General features: G+C 38.4%; 1 protein-coding gene across 15 annotated transcripts in view; it reads right to left on the reverse strand.

Annotated features, from left to right (window-relative positions):
* NAALADL2 (N-acetylated alpha-linked acidic dipeptidase like 2) overlaps window positions 1–14,068 on the reverse strand; it is a 432,075-nt gene that overhangs the window by 397,058 nt on the left and 20,949 nt on the right. The window contains exon 1 of one of the 15 annotated variants that reach the window (XM_069025073.1): window positions 13,222–13,343. The exons of 12 other annotated variants lie outside the window; for them this stretch is intronic. In XM_069025073.1, coding sequence (XP_068881174.1) covers window positions 13,222–13,261 — 40 coding nt within the window. In that variant the 5' untranslated portion in view covers window positions 13,262–13,343. Of the gene's footprint in view, window positions 1–13,058; window positions 13,078–13,221; window positions 13,344–14,068 lie in introns of those variants that run through there. 2 more of the 15 variants (XM_069025084.1, XM_069025087.1) reach the window with 2 other exon arrangements.

A 14,068-nucleotide genomic window follows, 5' to 3' on the forward strand; every position in this document is an offset into this window, starting at 1 on the left:
CAGTATCCACCAATACCTGGGGCGGCTGTAACTTGGAAAAATGCAGCTGTACAGGGATGTAGTATCCCACACAATTGAGATAAAAATGCATTTGCCTGCAAGACACCCAAATGTTTGCTTACCTGCAAAGTAAATACACATTTACTGTCAAGTTAAACCCAATGAGTATTTCCACACGTGCACAGATCAAAGCATGCAGTTTTCAATTAAATATAACATGCAAATAGGAATTCCAACAATAAGAAAATGAACTACCAGGATAAGTACTCGGGAAGTACTGCAATTGTGAGTGTCATCAGAATGCATTATCCTTTGTGTTGGCAAATGAATTATTTTGTAGTAGGTCAGAGAACTCCTTTCCACATACTTCAATAATCAGCACACAAACTTGAAAGGGGTATCTTATTTTAAATCTCTGCCATCATTTCACTGGCCTCTGAAAGGAACAGGCCTACCGAAAAAATACTTCTCCAGGTATGACAACCAGGTGCATTACCTTAAAATGTTTCCAGAAGAAAACAAAATGCAATGCTCTGCAAGTATTTACATTTCTTTTAAGGTCAGGAAGGTCAATTAAAATGAAGGATTTTGATTTCTAGCACAATTACAAATCAAGCCTCGTACACAAATACTTGCCACAGGAAAAAGACTTTAAAAGAAATGATCCTTATTAGATGTACAATATTCTAGAGCATTTTTGCAGGAAAGAAGTGCAGCATTATCATTCTGTTTTAAATAGTTAATGCGTGTTCAAGTGGCCTTAATCTACTCTGACTAGCTCTTTAAAAAGGAAAAGTCTAAATACTTGCTTTAACCTTACCTTTCTCTTGCTCAGTTCCACTTTTGCTACATGCAGTTTCATTGCTAAAAGAATCATTGCACAGAAGTTCCCTTACAGAGCCTATTATCAGCATTTGGCTGGAGACAAGCCTAAAGCACTACGCTTCCTGAAAAGCAAAAATGAGAGAGTCAAGCTCTAGCTTTTCACAAAAGCAAGGAAAAATGGCCTGATTTTGAGAACAGCTTGCTGCACCCTTCTCAGCTGGCAAAGAACTGCAGCTTTACAACTGCATGTCACAAGCTTTGGATGCTCTCTCCTCCATCCAGAGGGCCATGCATCCATAGAGCTGGTTGCATGTAAGTAAGCACAAAGTTGTGCCCTGACATTTCATTCCCATGGAGCAGATGCAGAGCAGAGCATCTAAACTAACACAGCTGCTGTAAATAAAGGGACAACTCATCCAGTTCAGTCCCAGAAGGTGTGAAGAGAAACTCATGCCTAGGTGTGTCCAGGTATCTGTCTTTATGCTTTGTTTCTTCATCTCACCTATATATGTTTATCTCTTTATGTCTGCAATGTTTAAAGAAAACTATAACTCTGGAAAATTGAGTTTTACAGAAAAAGGGGAGGAATTTAATCTCCACTATACTGCTCTAACAATGGTGCAAAGGGCATGTATACTTACAGAGATTACACAGACACACTTTCCTGCAGAAATAGAAAGTAGCCTTAATATAAGTGGGGAAAATATGACAGTTCAGGGAGGAAATTCCACTTTGAACATGAGTATAATCCAAGAACTGCAGCTCTGTCTGGCCTGGGACAGAGCACAGCCTGTCAGAGTCTGGTAAGGCTGAGTGATCTGAGTGATGCTAGAGAATGGCAATACTAAAGCTGCTCAATTTTGCTTGCATTGCAAATATCCCGAAAAAAGACTACTTTTGAGGAAGAAAGAAAAAAAAACAAAACAAACAAGGCAATAAAACATCAAGCTTGAAGTCTTCTACTCCCTGAAATTTTCACTCCTAAGTCCAGAGGTCTGCCTGCCAGAGGTGCCTGGACACATCAGGAAAGAATCAGCTTCCTTCTGCTACAGGAATGCAACAGATTAATCTAATGCATGGATGGAACCCTGTTTGGGAGAGGAGAGAGCTGCTGGCATCAGCCTGATGTATATGAAAGCAGACAGCCTACAAATTTTAAGGAAGTATGAAACTTTATGAGATAGTTTTGTGATTTAAAATGAGATAATGAAATGGACAGAAGTTGTCAAAAGAATACTTCATTTTGCTTTGCTTACTGAAATAAGTATTGATTGATGCATTCTCAGCTTCATTGCAGTAAGCATTAGATTAGGGCTATGGAGCTAACTCACTATGATGCATTGCATGACAGCGAGAAAAATTAAACAGTTCAAGCTGCAATCTTATCAGATCTCAGAGCTGGCAGGACGTGAGTGATCTAATAAGGAACCTCCACAGAGAGCTGGGAAATACATCTGGGAATTCAGCTTTCATTCCTATGGAGCATATGTCCAGCAAGCCTGGTTCTGGAGGCTGAGACTTCAGCCAGGCTTCTGACCATGGAGACTGCTAACAAACACCAGTGGCACCTTTTGCAGGTTAATCCTCTCTCAACACAGAACAGCTCCAGCTTGCACAGCGCACACAGACAGGAACAAAACCAAATGCTTTTGGGGAGTCCTAGAGTGGAACTGCTCAAGTAATTTTATTATTTTGATTACAGGTAAGACCTTTTTGGTTAAAAACAGTTACAAACAGAGTGCTCCATCAATCCCCCAACAAGAAATGCCCTTCACTTTCCATGTTGGCCAGAAGTATTGCAGTCTTTTCTGCACAGCAACCACCAAGTGGCTGAAAAATAATCCCCCCACAGCCAAGATTCCTGAACCACCAGACCACAAAATCTCCCTAGAACTGCTGTGTACACTCAGCATATCAGGATGTTGCATATCCTTCATTAAAAGGACCACAGAACCACACAAGAACAACAGCACAGAGGGTTTCCCCTTGCATTGTAAGCCTAGGGCAGGAGTTTCCACACACAACAATACATTTCAGCTGTTGAAGAATGGTCTATTTTAAATAAGTGGCAGTGTGCCAGTGCTGGGTAAATGCTGTAGCAAGGTCTACCCTATAGTATTAAGATGATTGTGCAGATGGTCCTGGAGGAAATTAAGTGCTGCTACAGTTCACTAATGGTTCTCAAACCATGGATTCCTGTGGTGTGCCTTGGTTATTCCACAGGACATAGCTTACATTAAGTCTTGTGTACTCACTTGCACCAGGTTCACAATCCTTAAACCTCCAAAATGGGCAACATAATCTCTTTTAACACTATTACATAAAAATTATCACATGAACATTAGCAAGAGTGCTCCAGAACAAACTCAGGCAAGTTCTACTTTTTCCTATTTTCAATTCCTTCACCAACCTCACTCCACTGTGAATTTTCATGTCACACTGACTTCATCACTGCCACAGAGTATAGCAAAAATGTCCCATTTCACTACAGTGGAAAAAATGTGTCCAGTCTTAAGCAAACAAGCAGGGAACATGACTTACTTTTGATATGAAGATAGGAATAACCTTGAGTTTGAAAACTGTACCTGGTGTTTGCCTGATCTTCACTTCCCATAATAAAGGTAGAAAATCCTCATCTCCAAATTACTAAAAATAATCAGTTGCAAGATGTGACCTTGGATAAAGCAATGTTAAATTGGCCAGCAAATTTTTTGGAGGCATCACTGTTATTAACTTGCAATTTTTTCATTTCGGTCTGCCAGTGATGCTTGGCAGGTTGTAATTTTTCATTTTCTCACTTGGCTGATGCTCACTCAAGTAGAGATTATGGAGATAGTGGTGGAGAATTTTTACAAAGATTTTTCCCCTTTCACTCTATCATATCAGGATTCAAACACAAATTGTCTCTTTGAGGTGGGTTACCTCTATAACAGGATTACTGACAAAGATCCTGTCAGTATTCCAGTAGCAGGAACAGTTCTTGTCTCATTTGGAACTCATGGGCTCTCCAGTGCATTAATGGACAGCTGGACAACTGCTACCTGTTTAGTTCATTCCCATCACAAATGATGTGCTCCAACTGCACTTCTGTTTTAATAGTTAATATACAATAGAAGTTAAAATCTTAGTGAATTAGTATTTTTCCCTTGAGGTCACCCCTCCCACTCCTTCAATTTTTTTTTTTTTTAATGAAATTAAAATCTCCCTTTCCACTAAAGCAGAGTATTCCCCACTCATGACAAAGTTTCTTTGCCTCCACATCACCTTCCCACTCTCTCATCATTTCCTTGCCACTGATTTAATGCATAAAAACTGTAATAAACAGCTCCTCCCAGTGATCATCCGGGAACAACACTTCCTATTTCTTAAGTGTTTGTGGGTTGGTTTTTTTTTTTTTTTTTTCCTTTTTCACTCCAAATATCCTCTCTTCACGAGGAAAATGTCCAGAATACAAACATCTGATTGAACAAACAGATCCAAAAATGTGCTTTCAATTAAGTTGTTCTGCCTGTGGTGGTGAATCAAATGCATCCTCCTGCCATAAGATCCATTTTGTGACAATTCTCTGACTAAAAATACCTGTCCCTCCAGCAACTCTGATCCAGGAATTGCCCACAACATGCTGTGAATATTTGCAGTTCTTTCCTCATTATCAGAAAAGATGTTTCTGTAACTACTCTCCTAGTTAGAGTCTGTGCAAGAAGGAAACTGCGAGGGGAAGTCGAAGGACACATTAAAGGCTGTACACCAGAAGCATCAGTCACCACACAAGGCATCATCACCCATCAGAAACCACAGTTCACACAAAACTGGAGACACTGCAAGGCTTTTACTACTGGATACAGCCCAAAGGGTATTAAAACAGTCTGAAAAAGCATGCCATTGCCTTCCTAATTATCCATTTTTAGCCTTCCTACTCAAGCCATGCATATTAAGTAAGAAGAAGCAGAGGCCTGTGCAATCACTGACCTCAGTGCACAGAGAAACAAGCTCACATTTATTTATCTTGCCTTTGTCTTCTTTAACTGTATTTTCACGTATTTATTATCCTAGCAACTGTATCAAGAATGAAATACATGGCAAGATTGCCATTGAAAATAAGCTTCAGCATTGATTCAGAGATTAAAATTTTGGCTGATAACTACAGTGACATAGTAAGGTTTCTAAAGTCATGTGACTGTACAAAACTGTAACTCAGATCTAATTCACTGCTTTTTATTGCATTTTCTGAAACATCTTTAGAAAGACAGAATGACATCAGTCATAGGCAGGGAAGTAAAAGCTCAAGAAAGAAAAGTAGCCTTGGCCAAGGCCATTCAGGGGAACAGTGGCTGTATCTGAATAGTGACCAAGTCTTCAAAATCCTTGTGTTCATATATTCATATTCTAGACATTTTTCTTGTGAACAGAAAATACTTGCATAAAAATTATCAAAGAAAACAAAAAAAAGAATGAAAGAAAAAAAAAAGAAAAAACAACTTCCATTTTTAAAGTGAGACATTTTCCCTTCAGTCATGACTACATTTCCAGCAGCCACACAGTCCAGAGAACAACAGATAATGTTCAGGAGCTCCCCAAGAGCCTATTCCCAGCCTTGACAGAGCTCCCAATTTTGTGTTTCCTGGCTTACAACCCATGGAAAGTCACTTTTAACATCTGCTGCTCCATTAACACATCCAGCAACACCATGAAATCAGCAGAGAGCACAGGGAACTCCATCCTCAGGGCATCCAGCAGCCTCCTGGGAAGCTGCAGCAGGTAAGGAATACGGCTGCACAGCATCGATCCTGCTTCACTTCATGGAGATGCAATGCTAGTTTGACCATAAAGAGTTTGCAGAACCACATAACTTCCACTCAGATAAAATTCTGATCCTAACAAAGTATTTTTTTCTCAATTAACTTGAAACTAGGTTGGAGAATCTATACTTCAGTAATATATACACACGTTACTATAAGCTACTTTTTAAGCAGGGTTATTTGGGGCTGGGGCTTTACATTTTTTCATTCACCTCTCAAACTGGACTTGTTCCATGAGCTGATTAACACTAATTTAGCTCTGTTAGTGACCACTTGTGCCAGTCAAAGCGTATCATGTGATGGAGGGACAACACAAAACAAAAAAGGACACAAGTGAGTTGTATTACTCAAGGCTGCATTGCTCAACACAACAGTGCAGAACACTCAAGTCTTTCCATGCATTTCTTTCCACCAAATTAATTCTCTTAAAATTACCAAATTTGCATCAACTCTGACCTCAGGTCCACTGAAGTCCAACAGCTGACACATCTGGATGGGAACAGACATGAATTACAGATGTGAGCAGCTACAGCTCTCTGCAACCTCCGCTACATAAGGTCTCTGCTTGTTAAAAAAACCCAAAATTTAATGTAGTACTAGGATTTGAATTTAAAAAAAAAAAGCCTTGAATCTTCATGCACCTGCCTAAAGCTAATAAACTCATGCATAGATCAAGAAAAATCAAATTCAAATAAACTATTCATGAATCTTTGTTACTTATACATAAGGAATCCAATAAAGTAAGCTACTCTGGAAGCAAAGAATGCAAAATAAATGTGTTCCAGCTTCCTTTGCTGGATTTTTTTTTTAACCATATCCCACTCCTGCTTTGCCCTATAGCAACGTGTTTCAATAACTCAGACTTTTCTTAGGTACTCATTATTGTACAACAATCTATTCTGCATTTGATATTCTATCTCTGCAACAAGATGACAAAGACCCTACTCTCTCCTCCTCAGAACATCTTTTACTATTAAATAAAAGGATTTCTTTGATGTCTGCTGATGCAGGACAGCACAAGTTTTGTGCTATCACATCAGTATGGCAGACTCACTGCAAGAATCCAAATACAGCTCCCAGGTCACCCTAAATGCATAAGGAATACGTGGAAGGGGCCCTGGACATGTGAGAATTGGGGCTGTTCCTATCAGCTCTTGACCTGCAACCACCAAAAGTCAGCCCAGACTGTCAAAGCACTAAATGGGCAACCCTGACTATTCCATATTTTGTTTCAGCCATTTCTGTAGCATTTACAGTCACCTGAGTTTGCCAGTGACTGCAGATCTTTATTCATGGAAAAAAAAGTAATTATCTCCTCACAAGGAAGTGAAATCTGTGAGATTTCAGTAAACATTCTTCAGTAATTTGTTGAACTAGCAGAAGAAAGCTTATAATCACAAATATTAATGCTTTGGTGAGCAAGAGCTCTGACTTAAGCACTGGGTGGCCATCATGCAAATCCAGAGATCTAAGTTTCCTTGTCCCCAAATTAGCTTGATTAAAGCAGTCACTGCAAAAGCCAAGCACCTCAGATACCTCAGGTTCATTATGGATCAGTACATGCTCCAGGTAAAGTCTTTTATTTTGCCTAATAGACCCACACATCCCCACCCTGGAAAATGTAGCTTAAAACAATGTCAGAAGACTAAATAAAAGAAACAAAGGTTAGTTCCTGGGGAGGAGGAATAAATATTGCCTAGAAAGACACTAAGTTATTAATGAAAACAATTTAAAATTAAGGAATTTATTTCAGGAGCAGGGTAAAAAAAAAAATTTAAAAATCTAAACAATAATCCAATATTAATCTAGAATTCCTTAAAGGAAGGGGAATCTTAGGAAAAAAAACAAACCCACAATTTTTCCAACAAATCATGTAACTTCACTACATGGATTGCAAAATCTTGCATATTTTAGGCTGTGAATACTTACTTTGTTCAAGTCTAACCTGTTTCCCAGTCCACCTGGCAACAAAGTGAGAACATAAAAAACACATCTACTACAAAAACGCTATGAGTCTCCAAAAATGTCCCCTGGAAAAGATTTAGAAATCTCTCATCTTAACAGAATCTTAGATAAACACTGAATCCCTTTTACTTCATACTAGTGTTCTTACTATGAAGCCCTGATAAACCACACTCAGTACTGAGCTGCACAAAGTACTCTTGATTAAATTATTTTTCATTGGCCCTTCCTTTCAATTTTTAACCTGCTGCAATAGCTAACAAAAGACAGCACAGAGCTCTGCAGAGTCTGATTAGTTTGCCAGGGTTAAAAAAAAATGTTCTGAAACTGAAATCACACGCACTGCCCTGCATGTTACAGTACCTACAGACTATCAGAAATTAAGTTTTAAGAAAAGCCCAGATTGAGAAAAGATTACCAGGAAAGACTGAGGTAATATTTATATTAGCTTCTGTACATTCAGGAACTTCTGGGTGCATACAGAATGTCCCTAGGAGACTCCTATATCTAGATTTCCATCAGTGAATAATTATTCAGGTTTAATCCATTTCCAGATTGCTTTTTATTTGAGAAATATCTACCCAAATTCCCACTCCAGTTCAGAAAAAGGGTCAGTGTGCATTTTAAGGCAGTTTGTGAGGTACATCTAATATCACTGCAAGGCAATTTCCTCTATACAGTTTCAAAGACAATTCTGTTCTTTTTCCACTTTTCCTCACAAACCACTATAACTTTGTGTCAATCAGACGTCAATCATTTAAACAGAGGTACATTCACATAACAGGTAAGAATACTTCACATTTCACAAGGTAATTGAGTAAAAGTTTCTAGATGGAATTCCTTCAGGGCAAGAGATAAACAATAAATGGATTAATATTCCCTACAGAGCACTGTAATAATAATCCTTGAAGTTTTTCAACAGCTTTTAGTTAATTTATTCTAGAACCAACAGTGTAAATGCAAGCCTCTAACAGAATAAAAATCAAATTCCCACTAAAGTAGTTTTAAAGATCTAAGTATCTTGACAGTTTCCCTTTAAATCACATTTATTTCAATTCTGAAAAACCAAATTACTTTGATATATGCCTTACACTGACACTTTTATGCCTTCTCAGGACAGCAGTGATATTCAGACTTTTGAACCTGTACTTAAAAATAATATGCCCTAAAGGTCAAGAAAATCTTTCCCTCTCTTTTTTTTTTTTTTTACTAACACTTCTATCTCATCTTTCTAGGAAGAGTCATTACTTAACTCCTTTCAACCAAAACAAAGAAAAAGAAATGTCTGCATTAAACACAGAAGGAATTTGACTTCAAAACTGAATCATACAAAGTATCTGCTAGAAAAAGGAAAAAATTACTTGGGCTTCACCACTTAAAAGAGATTATAGATCTAGAAAGATATTTTATTCTACAAAGGAAAAAAAACAAATAAGAAAAACAAAGAGCAGAAAGTAGTCCTTATACATCAGTACTGTTTTTCAAAAACATACTCTTCTGTTTCTCACAAGATTAAGGTTTTTCAAGTCTCTCATCTACACTTGGATGAACAAAAAACAGTGAACAAAAAAATTCTGCATTAGGAAGTAGCATCAAGAGCAAGTATTTTACTTACAACAATTCAACTAAAATTTGAGATTTACTAATGCTTTTTCCATTCCTTTCAAGTATTGGAACACAAGTCTTTTACTGGAAGAAAGGCTGGACAACACCAGAGAATTTCACCCCACCCTTCCAAAGATTGTGCTCTGACACACAACACACAGAGACAACTAACTCCACCAAGCCCTGATCTATCAGCAGCTAGAAAACAAGCACATTCCAATCATAGAGTGTGTAAGAGAAAAATAAACCTATTTCAAAAGGGAGACCATCTCAGGTTACTTGCACATAACTTGAAACACGTCCATAATTCTTCAAACTCACTATTTCCAAAGAAATGCACACTTCCTTTAATACACCTCAGATCCTTCTTAGGACAGGCACTCAGAAAAATTCCTCTAAGCATTGTCTACAAACTTTCTGGAAACTATTTACAAACTCAGAGGCCACAAGCCTATCTGATCAAGATTGTACTTACATAAACAAACTCTTTATTGTCTACATACATCAGTATCTAACTGCTACATATATGAAATCGTGTATTTCAGTTCCCTGCACTCAGAAGTACACTGATAATTCTTATGTGCAAGCACCATCTGTACATTATCAAAAGAATATAACAGCAGAATGCTCCATTTTACAATCAAAAAGGAACAGCAAAACAATAACTTTACCAAAAAAACCCCAACAAACAACACTCCACACCTGTGCCACGGAAGTATCCTACCTTGGAACACACATTCCAGGAATATTTTTTGCTCCTGGGAATTTCTGGTTCTGAACTGGTTAGATACTGAAACTCATGTAAAACACACAAGCAAGTCAGTGAATTTACACTTTCAAAGTTAATCACCCACTCAGCTTCACAATCTACACTTAACTGCTGGCATAAAAACACACCAAGAATGAAGTGTGTATGCAGAATCACTTTTTGCTATGGTGCAGTATTAACAGTGCAGAAAAGTCAGCTAGACCACAGGGGAAATGAGTATATATCCACACTTTATAAAAGACAGCTGTTAGAAAGCATGAGAAAAAAAAAAACCTTTTTGACTAAGGATGAAAGAAAAAGAACATGTCCCAAAAAAGTCATTTTCAAAGCATTACAAGGAGGTGGATGAAGCAAGTGAAAAGAAGCCACAACTTGGCAATCAAGAAAAGCTCTTTATTAAAACTGCATAGTCTAGTAATTGATCAGGATAGGAAAGTAATTTTTATTTTTCCCTGGAAGCACCACATTCTCCACAGCCTCTTGCTCACTAGATGGATTTTTTTCTACTCTTTCCACGAAGACAAAAATCAAACCATCTGGCTTGTGCCAGACATATTTGCCCATGTTGTATCTGTTTTTCAGACAGCAGACATTCAGCAAGCATCTAATACATGTGATTAGCTGGTAGGAAAACAAGAATTCAATTTGACTTAAAAATATCTTCGCATTTGTTCTCATTCCGTCCCAGGAGAACACTGGATACTTCTGCATACTTGTCTGCAACTGAGAGAGACTGAATAACCACTGGTGGAGCATGTTGAGCATATGCTCACACATCAGCCCTGGGCCAACACTTTGTCCTGAAAACAAAACCAGGCTTCTTACGAGTACTCCAGCATCTGCCTCTCTTGTGGAAGCACTCATATAAATAATACTGGATAGGCTTTATTCCCATTTGATACAGTAAAAATATGAAGTAATGCAACATCTCGCTACTGAAATAAAAATTCCAGAGGCATATTTCTGTCATCATGTAACTATCTTCTCTGGGTTTCCCCTTTAATGCATGGCTCCACGGGCTGCTCCAGCCCCTCCTACAGAATGGGGATGAGGGCACAACTGCCTCCTTTAACAGTTAAAGGAAGTACCAGCCTGACCAAGCCATTATTTTCTTCCACAGGTACTGTCAGAGACCTCTAAATGAGTAAATCCACCAATATTTTATTAGGCTTCAATAGCTTAGCCTCAGACAGAGGCTAGAGCCAGAGGCACAGCACATTCCATTTTTATACACAGGTGACCTCCAAGGTTCCAGTTTCCTCCTCAGGGGGAGTTCCTTCAGACAGCAAATGCTTTGCAGTGGTTCCCACAACAACTGCAGTATCAACAGGAAGATTATAAAATTCTGTAAGTCCCCAACATAATACTTTATTTGTTGTAGATACCAGGTGTGTATCTACAGCACTTCAGTATTTTTTGCTGCTCTCTAATTATATTTCAAATATTCATGCAAGAAATTATTTCTGTGCCAGAGTTCATATAGATTTGTTCCTACCAAAACAGTACTAAAGCAAAGTTATTTGCAGCAAATCACCACAAGGAAAATATGCTTTTTAACATGCCCAAATATTGTCATAAAAACCCCCAACAAACTAAGCAAGGGAATAGTGAAAAACAGTTAACTAATGTGGACAGCAAAACAATGCAAATCTCTGCCTTTAGTCTCACCCAGCGTGATGTTTGTGATTCATAGATGTAAATGTCTCGGAACACACTTGTAAAAAGTCAGTTTTAATAACTTAATGTGTCAATGTAGCCTGCAGCACCCACCTAAAAGTTCCTCTGAGACTTTACTAACAAATCCATTTTTTCTCACGATTGGCATGACCAGTGAATTTCACATTTCATATTAAAAGACAAATAGGAAAATTAATCATCTGCCTACTGTTTTTCCCAGGGGATTTTGTATGAAATTTAGTGCCCATGAACCGTGTCAAACTGACTGCAGAGAACCAACTGTGATGCTGGTGAGTTGTCCAAAGGCGCTGAAGGAGCTGACTGGTGTCACCAGGAGACTGTTCCCCATCAGCTTCCCAAAGCTGTGGTGACCCATGGAAGTCTGAAGACTGGAAGAGTAACACAAGGCACAAATAAAGACGCAGAAACTTGAGATCATTCAGCGTCACCTCGGGCCTGTCTTGCCGAAGTACTGCACAAAATAAACTTTAAGCAAGTAACTCTTGCCTGCACTTGGGAACAATCCCCATCATACAAAGTGACAGAGGGTCAGTGTAACTCCACATCTCTGCTAGCCTTAGAACACAACGACATCAGGAGTGACACAACCTGGGATGCTCCAGAAGAACTAAAAACACTCATTTCTCTCAGACAAAATGGAATAAAGCAGTAGTTTCAAAGTGTAAAACTTCCTCGAAGCCCCACATACAAACACCATCTGCTCTTTTGCAAAAGGTATAACATTTGAAACAACACTCTTTTCTCTTCCTCTTAGTGCATTCCATCATGAAGAGAAAACTTTATTTATATAAAGAGCCTGCAAAATGAAGTTCCATAAAAACAGGAACATATGGCCAAATAATTCTGAATAGCACTTTGCATATTCATCCGTAAAATAAGAACTGTAATGGGTAGATAAATACACCCAAGTCTACTTGGAAATTGTCAGTATACACATGGTTTTTTGCAACTAATTAGTTTTTTTAAAAAATTTCTCACCCATCACTCTACACAGATACTTCTCAGTTTTACCAAAGTTAATCTTTTTAAACCACAAACTTGGCCCATGACACCTTATATGCCATTTAATAACAGCTTAAGCCAGTGCATAAAGAAAGAAAGAAAAAAATCTTATGTTTTATGAAAGTTAAATTTTTACCACCATTGCAAAGACAAAGCTTGAAACAAATTTAGGCGATCTCTAACACGAATGGAAATATAAAGTAGAAAAGGTATAACCTTTATAGAACTACTTAGAACATAAAAATAAATGCCTAAATATAAAAACTTAAGACTAGAATAGTAACTTAAAAAATAAAAACAGTCCTGAAGGAAAGCATGAATTCACCCATGAATTACTTTGTGCTATTAGTAAAGAGAAAAACAATGCATGGTCAAACATCTCTATCCTGCACACTCACTGCTGAAGGTTTTTCTGTAATTGCAGCATTAGGAATCATCCATCATCCAGCTGTTTCTAAGTCATTAAATATTCATAAGGAAGTGTGCAATCAAAGTAAGTTGCTTAGAATTTGTGGACTGAGCCCCAAAACCTCCACTTTTTCAGCGATCTCCAACACTTACATTGATCAATACAACAAATATCCAGCTTTCTCTTCAGCATGTATCACAAAACTTTCTGGATACTTGCACATTATCCCTTGAGACAAGCAGCACAATCACCTTCAGACTCTCAAAAATCCTTCCAGCTGCAGACTTTTCCTGCTCTAATTTGCAGCAGTTTTACAACCAGCTGGTCCTCATCATCTACATGATTTGGTTCACCGTACCCTGCTCCCCAATCAATCCCCTGGTCATTCCTTCAGTGTCCTCAGGGATTTGAGCAAAAAGACTGGTTTCACTGAGTGATGTGCACTTAGCTTGGTCTTTTCAATTTATTTTGATGATCTCTCATCATATTGAAGGCTGATTCCTGACATGTTCTCCAAAAAGCTGAAGAGTTTATACAAGACAGGCATATCTTATTTGACTTGTGCTTCAGCTTGACTTCTGCTCATCCTGTCAAACTGTTTCAAAGGGAGGGTTTGCTATTTTGATGTACCATTCTTTTATTTCTCCTCATGCTGCTGTCATGGTTTAACTCCCCAACAAGGAGGTTCAATCCAGCAACCTGGCCCCACACAGCCATACCCCCACAGTGAGAAGGGGAAGAGAATCAGAAAAGTGAGAAAACCCGTGGGCTGAGATAAAGCCAGTTTAACAGGTGAAGTAAAAGTTGTGCATGCAAACAAAACCAAACACACAATTCGTTCCCCACTTCCCGCAGGCAGGCAGGTGTTCAGCCAACCCCAGGAAAGCCTGGATCCATCACACCTAACAATGACTTGGGAAAATAAGTGCCATTACTTCAAAAGTCCCTCCTTTCCTTCTGCTTCCTCAGCTTTATGCTGAGCGCACCACCATTTCGTCT

Source organism: Aphelocoma coerulescens, chromosome 9, assembly GCF_041296385.1.
Source record: "Aphelocoma coerulescens isolate FSJ_1873_10779 chromosome 9, UR_Acoe_1.0, whole genome shotgun sequence".
Classification (NCBI taxonomy): Eukaryota; Metazoa; Chordata; class Aves; order Passeriformes; family Corvidae; genus Aphelocoma; species Aphelocoma coerulescens.